General features: G+C 55.5%; 1 protein-coding gene across 1 annotated transcript in view; it reads right to left on the minus strand.

The window, feature by feature from the left end:
• The window catches only part of RSF1 (remodeling and spacing factor 1), a 29,803-nt gene extending 23,443 nt beyond the window's left edge, over positions 1 to 6,360 (minus strand). The window contains exons 1-2 of the mRNA XM_018569688.1: positions 6,199 to 6,360; positions 5,530 to 5,773 (exon numbers count right to left, since the gene is read on the minus strand). Coding sequence (XP_018425190.1) covers positions 5,530 to 5,773; positions 6,199 to 6,360 — 406 coding nt within the window. The remainder of the gene's footprint in view (positions 1 to 5,529; positions 5,774 to 6,198) is intronic.
• Between the last annotated feature and the right edge of the window lie 4,972 nt (positions 6,361 to 11,332).

The raw sequence follows: 11,332 nt of genomic DNA on the forward strand, positions 1-11,332 counted from the left end.
GCTCAGCCCCCCCCCACATGAACGGCCTCAGCATGCTTTACTGTTGGCATGACACAGGACTGATGGTAGGGCTCACACGGTATTTTCCCCGCGCCCCAAACAACAAGGGGACTTTCCCCCGATCCTCCGCAGTCCAATCCCTGGACCTTTGCATGGCGCAGTGATGGTGGCCCAGCAGGGTCAAGAGTCACCCCTCTGTCTGTCCTGACAGCCAATCATCATCATCCAAAGTCACAGCAAATCCAAACTTCTCAGATGGACATTTCACTCATCTAATTTCCTGGTGTGTCTCCAGGACAGGAAGTGAAGCAAAATCCCACCCAAGCTGGACAGCAAACATATACCTTAGTATGAGCTTTACCCCTTTCCTATCTACAAACAAGTCAAACCCGAGACAGCCCGGCAAGGAGAATATCTCATTACTGATACTTTCTGACAAAGGAGTGCAGACACGGTACAGGGGATGGTCAGAGACTGCAGACATGGTACAGGGGATGGTCAGAGACTGTAGACACGGTAGAGGAGATGGTCAGAGACTGCAGACACGCTACAGGGGATGGTCAGAGACTGCAGACAGGGTACAGGGGATGGTCAGAGACTGCAGACAGGGGACGGTCAGAGACTGCAGACAGGGGACGGTCAGAGACTGCAGACAGGGTACGGTCAGAGACTGCAGACACGCTACAGGAGATGGTCAGAGACTGCAGACACGCTACAGGAGATGGTCAGAGACTGCAGACACGCTACAGGAGATGGTCAGAGACTGCAGACATAAACCTATTCCTGAGCTGCATCCCAGCTCCAGAGTAGTGATGGAAGGACTGCGTGTGACCCGGTAGCAGCTTCCATCACAGGTTTCTCACAGAGGTATCCTTCTTTTTGACTGGCACATTGGAGGGAAAATCATCTGCTCAGCTCTGTCACAGAACGATCCAACATCAGCCACTGATCTACTGCCGCCCTCCGGTGGTGGAGGAACTACAAGTCCCATGAGCCACTGCAAGACTGAAAGCCACAGGCATGACTACCAGAAGGCAAAGGCATGATGGGATTTGTAGTTTCAGCGCAGCTGTAATGCTGAGATTGCCCACCCCTGATCTATTGCTTCCTAGAATCTGACAACGAGCATCGTCCATTTGATCTTTACCTGCCGACAATACTACAAATCAATTGATTGGTCGCTGCAATAAGCCGGAACCCCATTGGACGCTGAAAATCGCATGTAACAGTGAACGTCTTTCATTTACATATCCCATCGAAACCTGTTCACCTCTGAACTACAGATCACCTCCCCTCTATGTTCTGGAGATGAGGAGGCAGGTAGGTGTTCTGCAGTCCAAATCAAGAGCGAGCAGCCTGGAGTGACAACGCTGCTCCTCCATGGGTACAGTGACTGAGCGTTGTCACTCCAGGACAGGAAGTGAGACAGGATCCCCAGGTGACAATAACTAAAACTAATGCGGCCGCCACGTCTGAGGACAGGAAGTTGTAACATATCACATTGATGGGTTCAGATCCCATGGATGTAGATGGAGGAGGTATGGTCGGTGAGGCTCAGGACGGGGATGGTACGGTCTGTGAGGCTCAGGACGGGGATGATCCGGTCGGTGAGGCTCAGGACGGGGATGATCCGGTCGGTGAGGCTCAGGACGGGGATGATCCGGTCGGTGAGGCTCAGGACGGGGATGATCCGGTCGGTGAGGCTCAGGACGGGGATGATCCGGTCGGTGAGGCTCAGGACGGGGATGATCCGGTCGGTGAGGCTCAGGACGGGGATGATCCGGTCGGTGAGGCTCAGGACGGGGATGATCCGGTCGGTGAGGCTCAGGACGGGGATGATCCGGTCGGTGAGGCTCAGGACGGGGATGATCCGGTCGGTGAGGCTCAGGACGGGGATGATCCGGTCGGTGAGGCTCAGGACGGGGATGATCCGGTCGGTGAGGCTCAGGACGGGGATGATCCGGTCGGTGAGGCTCAGGACGGGGATGATCCGGTCGGTGAGGCTCAGGACGGGGATGATCCGGTCGGTGAGGCTCAGGACGGGGATGATCCGGTCGGTGAGGCTCAGGACGGGGATGATCCGGTCGGTGAGGCTCAGGACGGGGATGATCCGGTCGGTGAGGCTCAGGACGGGGATGATCCGGTCGGTGAGGCTCAGGACGGGGATGATCCGGTCGGTGAGGCTCAGGACGGGGATGATCCGGTCGGTGAGGCTCAGGACGGGGATGATCCGGTCGGTGAGGCTCAGGACGGGGATGATCCGGTCGGTGAGGCTCAGGACGGGGATGATCCGGTCGGTGAGGCTCAGGACGGGGATGATCCGGTCGGTGAGGCTCAGGACGGGGATGATCCGGTCGGTGAGGCTCAGGACGGGGATGATCCGGTCGGTGAGGCTCAGGACGGGGATGATCCGGTCGGTGAGGCTCAGGACGGGGATGATCCGGTCGGTGAGGCTCAGGACGGGGATGATCCGGTCGGTGAGGCTCAGGACGGGGATGATCCGGTCGGTGAGGCTCAGGACGGGGATGATCCGGTCGGTGAGGCTCAGGACGGGGATGATCCGGTCGGTGAGGCTCAGGACGGGGATGATCCGGTCGGTGAGGCTCAGGACGGGGATGATCCGGTCGGTGAGGCTCAGGACGGGGATGATCCGGTCGGTGAGGCTCAGGACGGGGATGATCCGGTCGGTGAGGCTCAGGACGGGGATGATCCGGTCGGTGAGGCTCAGGACGGGGATGATCCGGTCGGTGAGGCTCAGGACGGGGATGATCCGGTCGGTGAGGCTCAGGACGGGGATGATCCGGTCGGTGAGGCTCAGGACGGGGATGATCCGGTCGGTGAGGCTCAGGACGGGGATGATCCGGTCGGTGAGGCTCAGGACGGGGATGATCCGGTCGGTGAGGCTCAGGACGGGGATGATCCGGTCGGTGAGGCTCAGGACGGGGATGATCCGGTCGGTGAGGCTCAGGACGGGGATGATCCGGTCGGTGAGGCTCAGGACGGGGATGATCCGGTCGGTGAGGCTCAGGACGGGGATGATCCGGTCGGTGAGGCTCAGGACGGGGATGATCCGGTCGGTGAGGCTCAGGACGGGGATGATCCGGTCGGTGAGGCTCAGGACGGGGATGATCCGGTCGGTGAGGCTCAGGACGGGGATGATCCGGTCGGTGAGGCTCAGGACGGGGATGATCCGGTCGGTGAGGCTCAGGACGGGGATGATCCGGTCGGTGAGGCTCAGGACGGGGATGATCCGGTCGGTGAGGCTCAGGACGGGGATGATCCGGTCGGTGAGGCTCAGGACGGGGATGATCCGGTCGGTGAGGCTCAGGACGGGGATGATCCGGTCGGTGAGGCTCAGGACGGGGATGATCCGGTCGGTGAGGCTCAGGACGGGGATGATCCGGTCGGTGAGGCTCAGGACGGGGATGATCCGGTCGGTGAGGCTCAGGACGGGGATGATCCGGTCGGTGAGGCTCAGGACGGGGATGATCCGGTCGGTGAGGCTCAGGACGGGGATGATCCGGTCGGTGAGGCTCAGGACGGGGATGATCCGGTCGGTGAGGCTCAGGACGGGGATGATCCGGTCGGTGAGGCTCAGGACGGGGATGATCCGGTCGGTGAGGCTCAGGACGGGGATGATCCGGTCGGTGAGGCTCAGGACGGGGATGATCCGGTCGGTGAGGCTCAGGACGGGGATGATCCGGTCGGTGAGGCTCAGGACGGGGATGATCCGGTCGGTGAGGCTCAGGACGGGGATGATCCGGTCGGTGAGGCTCAGGACGGGGATGATCCGGTCGGTGAGGCTCAGGACGGGGATGATCCGGTCGGTGAGGCTCAGGACGGGGATGATCCGGTCGGTGAGGCTCAGGACGGGGATGATCCGGTCGGTGAGGCTCAGGACGGGGATGATCCGGTCGGTGAGGCTCAGGACGGGGATGATCCGGTCGGTGAGGCTCAGGACGGGGATGATCCGGTCGGTGAGGCTCAGGACGGGGATGATCCGGTCGGTGAGGCTCAGGACGGGGATGATCCGGTCGGTGAGGCTCAGGACGGGGATGATCCGGTCGGTGAGGCTCAGGACGGGGATGATCCGGTCGGTGAGGCTCAGGACGGGGATGATCCGGTCGGTGAGGCTCAGGACGGGGATGATCCGGTCGGTGAGGCTCAGGACGGGGATGATCCGGTCGGTGAGGCTCAGGACGGGGATGATCCGGTCGGTGAGGCTCAGGACGGGGATGATCCGGTCGGTGAGGCTCAGGACGGGGATGATCCGGTCGGTGAGGCTCAGGACGGGGATGATCCGGTCGGTGAGGCTCAGGACGGGGATGATCCGGTCGGTGAGGCTCAGGACGGGGATGATCCGGTCGGTGAGGCTCAGGACGGGGATGATCCGGTCGGTGAGGCTCAGGACGGGGATGATCCGGTCGGTGAGGCTCAGGACGGGGATGATCCGGTCGGTGAGGCTCAGGACGGGGATGATCCGGTCGGTGAGGCTCAGGACGGGGATGATCCGGTCGGTGAGGCTCAGGACGGGGATGATCCGGTCGGTGAGGCTCAGGACGGGGATGATCCGGTCGGTGAGGCTCAGGACGGGGATGATCCGGTCGGTGAGGCTCAGGACGGGGATGATCCGGTCGGTGAGGCTCAGGACGGGGATGATCCGGTCGGTGAGGCTCAGGACGGGGATGATCCGGTCGGTGAGGCTCAGGACGGGGATGATCCGGTCGGTGAGGCTCAGGACGGGGATGATCCGGTCGGTGAGGCTCAGGACGGGGATGATCCGGTCGGTGAGGCTCAGGACGGGGATGATCCGGTCGGTGAGGCTCAGGACGGGGATGATCCGGTCGGTGAGGCTCAGGACGGGGATGATCCGGTCGGTGAGGCTCAGGACGGGGATGATCCGGTCGGTGAGGCTCAGGACGGGGATGATCCGGTCGGTGAGGCTCAGGACGGGGATGATCCGGTCGGTGAGGCTCAGGACGGGGATGATCCGGTCGGTGAGGCTCAGGACGGGGATGATCCGGTCGGTGAGGCTCAGGACGGGGATGATCCGGTCGGTGAGGCTCAGGACGGGGATGATCCGGTCGGTGAGGCTCAGGACGGGGATGATCCGGTCGGTGAGGCTCAGGACGGGGATGATCCGGTCGGTGAGGCTCAGGACGGGGATGATCCGGTCGGTGAGGCTCAGGACGGGGATGATCCGGTCGGTGAGGCTCAGGACGGGGATGATCCGGTCGGTGAGGCTCAGGACGGGGATGATCCGGTCGGTGAGGCTCAGGACGGGGATGATCCGGTCGGTGAGGCTCAGGACGGGGATGATCCGGTCGGTGAGGCTCAGGACGGGGATGATATGATTAGTGATGCTCAGGATGAGGATGATATGATTAGTGATGCTCATGATGGGGATGACACGGTCAGTGACGCAGAAGATGAGGATGATACGGCTCGGTGACCCCGATATCCGGTCTCCCGGTGACACATTTATAGGTAGTCACGCTCCTGGCCGGCCCAGCTCTCCCTCCCCCTCACCTGCTTTGGTCTCCTCCAGCGCCTCTTCCAGCTCCGGGAAGGTCAGCTCCGGCAGGTCCAGCACGGCGCCGTAGCGCTCCAGGAACGAGCAGAGCACGGCGTAGTCCGGACATGCTCCCGCCTTGCTGGGAGCGGACGGAGCGATCACCGGGGAAGCCGGAGCCTCAATGCACCGAGAGACTGGCCGCTCTTCCCCGCCCCTTCCTCTCTGTCGCCACTCCCCCTTCTTCCCCTCATCATTGTACTGAACACAACAAAGAGAGTCACGCTTTTTTTTTTCCTCCTCAATTAACTTTATTGCTCAGATTTCTTTATTTGGTTTACGCGTTATGCTCGGGCAGGCCACAGGGCAAACGAGTGGTCCCCGCCGAGCGGTCCCCGCCCAGCCATTCATTCGCCTGACGGAGCGGAGGGGTAAAGAGCGTGTCGTCTCGGTTTATGTTTGAAGCGCGCATCTCTCCCGCCTCCCGGACGGGCTTCAGCGAGGGGCGGGGCGCAATGGCCGGCAGCCAATGGGAAAGCAGGGGGGTAGAGGTATATAAAGCAGTGTGAGGCGGATGGTGACAGACAGACTAGAGCGGTGGGTGGTAAAGGTGAGTGGGACCTGGCGGGCCTGGCGCTGTCGGGGTGTTTGGTGTGGAGACAAGTTGAGGGAGTTTTCTGACGTACTTTGCAAATCATGGCGAGGATACTGATCAGAGTAACTACAAGGCCTATCTGTCCCTTATCTGAGCTCTGGATATGGCTGGCATTCACCCCAGCCCTGCTAAGCGTGCCAGCCAAAGTTATTTCTGGCGTTGTAACATTAAGACGCTCCTTGCGCATAAGCATTTTTGGGGAATCTTGAAGTGTTGTTGATGCGCGTCTTTGTTTTAGCCAATGGCAAGATGGTTACTAGGAGTAAGAGACGGTTGCTAGGTGCAAAATGCACGCCAAATTGATGTCATGATTGCCCAAAATGAATCCCTGGTGACAATGCTCAGGTGTGAGCTGGCACCACCGAAAATGGGTTGTTAAACTTTTCAGGAAGCATGTGGTGTAATGCTCACTCTCCGTGGGGAGGGTATTGACTGAGGGACAACTTAGACTTTGGATACCACTTGTCGAGAGCTCACAACATTCAACTGGCGCTGAGATGGTTCTGGCCTTATATACAGGCTTGTCTCCATTGCCAGTGTTCTCTCGAATTCTCCAACCCGTTGACACCTCCCAACTCCCGTCAGTGCGCCTGCAAAGCCAACCAAGAGAAGTAGCAAGCTGTACAATCTGCGGCAGTGCCCCTGCGCAAGCATCCGATGCCACGAGCACCAACGGGAGTTGGGGAACTCCATTACAATTTTGAAGGCGCACTTACGGCAAGTGGAGAAGCCAACGAGGATTGCAAAAACTAGCGCCATCCCATCATCTACAACGTATGTGACATCACAAGTTGGGGATCTCGATGAGTTGGCCACCTCAAAAGAACACCGGCACCGATTGAACATGTGGCCGCCATTGGGTCAAGAAGGTTGCCTCCTTTTGCTGGTCCTGGACGTCGTACTTTGTGTTTTTGACACACTGCGACACTTTGGCTTCTGTTGGTGCTTTCCTTCGTCAGTTTTGGGCATTTCCGAGGGGAAGACGCGGAAAGACCACCCTGTCTGCCACCAGTGGAACCCTTAACCTCTTGCCGTCCGCCCGTAGTAAAAAAACGGACGGACGGCACTGCTACCTCTGCGGGTTGCCGTCTCCAGACGGCAATTTTTTTCTGCTCGCGCGCGCCCCCTAGCGGGCACGCACGGGCAGAAAAGACCCGGCCGTTGCACACACCCGTTACCGGGTGTTTCACATATAGGCGATCAGCGGGTCCATAGCCCGCCAATCGCCTATATGTGCTCGTTCGCGGCACCAACCCCCCGACGCGCGGTCGGCGCTTCCGGTTTTTTCCCCCCCTGACCCCTCACCTTGATTCCCGGGATCCGCTGCCCCATCTTGGATCCCGGGACCGGCTCCGAGGGCGTCAGGAGGAGGACAGGAGATCAGCTCCTTGCTGATCTCCGTCCGGGCTGTGAATGCAGAAGTGATGTGTGTTACAGAGACCCCTAATGTCTCCATAAAGAGGACCTGTCAGTGTGCCTTTGCTATTACATAGGGAGATTGTTATCCCCCTATGTAATAGCAATAACAATAAGTGCAAAAAAATAAATATAAATAAAAATAAATAAAAGTCACATATAAAAAAGTAAAATAAAATAAAAGTCAGATATAAAAAAAGGGGAAAAAAACCCCCAAAATGTTTAACTCCCCCACCCCCACGTTTACGCGCCTATAAACGTAAATACGCGTCCGGTGCCCCAGCGCGCAAAAATTACAATTGCGCTACACATGTTACATATCGCCGCGAACGTCGCAGTGAGAGCAATCATTTTAGGGCCATCAATCACTGATAACACTAAACTGATGAGCGGTAACAGCTTTTAAAGCGTCGCCTATGGCCAATTTTGGGTATTATCGTTTTTTGAGGTTTCGCGCGCGCACGCAATTTTAAGGCTTGACATGTTTAGTGTCTTTTTACCCGACGTGACCCCATCTTTTATATTTTACCAAAAAATTGGGTAATAATAAATGTTTTATCATTTTAATATAGGGGAAACCCTGTTTTTTTTTTTTTTTTTTTAATTTCGGTAATTTTTCCTTAATATAGTAAAAAAAAATAAAACCCCAGTGGTGAATAAATACCACCAAAAGAAAGCGCTATCTGTCCCCAAAAAAGGGTATAAAATTCATTTCAGTACAGAGCTGCATGACGGAATAAATGTCAGTCAAAGTACCGCAGCGCTGAATACTGAAAAATGGCCTGGATGGGAAGGGGGTTTAACACCGCGGATGTCAACTGGTTAAAGTGTAACGGTCACCTACCTTGATGGAGACCGAATGGATGCGATTATGAGGTCACCAGCACACCAAGGTCCACTTCATCAATCAGTCTTTTACTGAGATTTAGCTAAACATGGTGTCACAAGCACATGCAATGTTGCAGAACCACACGTGGTCCCTCCATCAGGCCAAACAATGTGACGCCGCATACGGTCCCATTGTTTTGCCTGATGGAGGGACCACGTGTGGTTCTGGAACATTTAATTTGCTTGTGACACCATGTTTATCTAAACGTCAATAAAAGACTGATCGCTTTAGTGGACCTTGGTGTGCTGGTGACCTCATCTCCTTTAGTCTTGTGGTGACATCCGTTGGCCATTTAAGCTACACCTGAGGATGCATTGGTTTGAAATGATATGGGATACCTCTGAATGGATGAGTAGGCTCCTCTTGCGTCTCTTGTCCAGCACCCGTGTATGGGGATAACGGGGAATGTGTGGGCACAGAGTAGCATTGGTGCCAGGACAGGATCAGTGCAGATGCCAAAGGACGTCAAGCAGGAACAACAGGTGAAAGAAGGTTGGGGGTCACACACCAAGGTCCAGCCAACTGGGCAACGAAGTACCAAATCAGGAACCAGGAGTGGTGTCGAGTTCCGAGCAGAAGACGAGATGCAAATCCGGTAGTCACAAGAGGCAGGCGAGAGGAGCAGTCAGTGGTGAGCCGGGTCAGGAACCAGAATCAAGGACTTCAGGGAGCAGGAAACTGGACTCAATCAGCAATGAGGGAGCCACCTATGCCTGTTTATACGGTATGTGCTAAACCTACATCACTTCCTGTGTCATACCGCTGGTGTGCATTCTATGTACCTTCCGGTGCACATGTATGCGCACTTTTCCCAGTGACCTTGAGCATGTGCACAGGACTTCTCTTAAGGAACTAAATACCCACCTTTTTATTTTTCGGTCTTCTCTTACCTTGTCCACTATCTAGTCTACAAAAAAAGCATGTTCTCGTACTCGGTGAGTCTAGTGTTGTCTGATGCAACCCATCGCTGCACGCAAAGTCTTGTGCCGCCGTCTTCCTCTGTGACGCCATCTTCCTATGTGACATCAGCAGCTGGCTGCCTCTTTTGGTATCTCGCAGCTGACCCCTGACAAGGGCCGTTGTGCATGAGCAATGTGCCGTACATGGCCCTGATGCCTCCGGTGATGCATGTGGGTTGAATCCAAGGGAGGCTGCAGGTGGCACAGCCATGTCATTCCTGCCTTGATGAGAGAAGTGCTGGGCCGGCATAAAAAGACTATATCTGAGATTCAAAAAAAAGAGGGTAGGAGGAGTGATTTATGTAAATTTATTAACACAGTTTTTATAGTAAAGAATCCAAATCTACATTGCTCACAAAGTATATCTTTGCACAAACACATCCATCATGCTTCAGAAGTGGCTCCAACCCTCTCAGCTAGGCTTCCCTGAACTTCCTGTCCAGTAAAAGGTCACAAGGGCCAGGGCAGACTCCAGCAGCTGACCATGTGCTAGCTTGGAGGAAGAAGCAGGGGAGTGTCTTGCTGTGTTTGTGTAGACACACACCGCTTACTAGCACACACAAAGTTGGCTCTATAGGACCCTGCAAAGGGAAGGAGCCATCCCAAAACAGGAAGTCAGCTCCAGTGCCCAGGGGACCGGCTTTTAAACCTCAAGGAGTAGCATCCAGTAGAAGTCTAAGAACCTTTTGACTTTAGTATCTTTTATTAAATATATTATTCTGCAGCTTAAAAGTCCTCGCATGTGGTGTGTGTTGTTTTCATTTGTTTCTCTTTTCTCCCACGATTCACCTGGTGATCCTTCAAATAACACAGCTTCCTGTCCCTTCACATCTACAATAATTTCTCCATTGTATCTATGAGGGCAGCCATGCTTGTCACACTGACTGACTGGAATTCAAACATGTCTGCCTCTGTTCATCCCCCACTACATGTTGTGTTGATGGGACTAGTAGTTTACACAATAAAGATTAAAGTTCTTTTTGCTTCAACCCCTATGGGTCTTTGGCCGATATTTGCGGGAATATAGTAATTTTATTCTGAATCGCAATAAACTGGAAGATGCGTTTTAAAAGAAATCTCACTCCTCCAGATCTGCATTGGATGGCCAGCACTTCATATTGCGGGCCTACTGTTCTCTGGAAATAAAGGCTCTACCAGCCCTATCTCATGCAGGATTGATTGAGGACCTATGGGTGACTCGGTGGACTAGTCCATTGAGGACCTATGGCTGACTCTGTGGACTAGTCCATTGAGGACCTATGGCTGACTCTGTGGACTAGTCCATTTGGGACCTATGGGTGACTTGGTGGACTAGTCCGTTGGGGACCTATGGCTGACTCTGTGGACTAGTCCGTTGGGGACCTATGGCTGACTCTGTGGACTAGTCCGTTGGGGACCTATGGCTGACTCTGTGGACTAGTCCGTTGGGGACCTATGGAGGTCACACACCAAGGTCCAGCCAACTGGGCAACGAAGTACCAAATCAGGAACCAGGAGTGGTGTCGAGTTCCGAGCAGAAGACGAGATGCAAATCCGGTAGTCACAAGAGGCAGGCGAGAGGAGCAGTCAGTGGTGAGCCGGGTCAGGAACCAGAATCAAGGACTTCAGGGAGCAGGAAACTGGACTCAATCAGCAATGAGGGAGCCACCTATGCCTGTTTATACGGTATGTGCTAAACCTACATCACTTCCTGTGTCATACCGCTGGTGTGCATTCTATGTACCTTCCGGTGCACATGTATGCGCACTTTTCCCAGTGACCTTGAGCATGTGCACAGGACTTCTCTTAAGGAACTAAATACCCACCTTTTTATTTTTCGGTCTTCTCTTACCTTGTCCACTATCTAGTCTACAAAAAAAGCATGTTCTCGTACTCGGTGAGTCTAGTGTTGTCTGATGCAA

The sequence above is a fragment of the Nanorana parkeri genome, unplaced genomic scaffold (genome assembly GCF_000935625.1).
Source record: "Nanorana parkeri isolate BGI_ZX_2015 unplaced genomic scaffold, ASM93562v1 scaffold1380, whole genome shotgun sequence".
NCBI lineage: Eukaryota > Metazoa > Chordata > Amphibia > Anura > Dicroglossidae > Nanorana > Nanorana parkeri.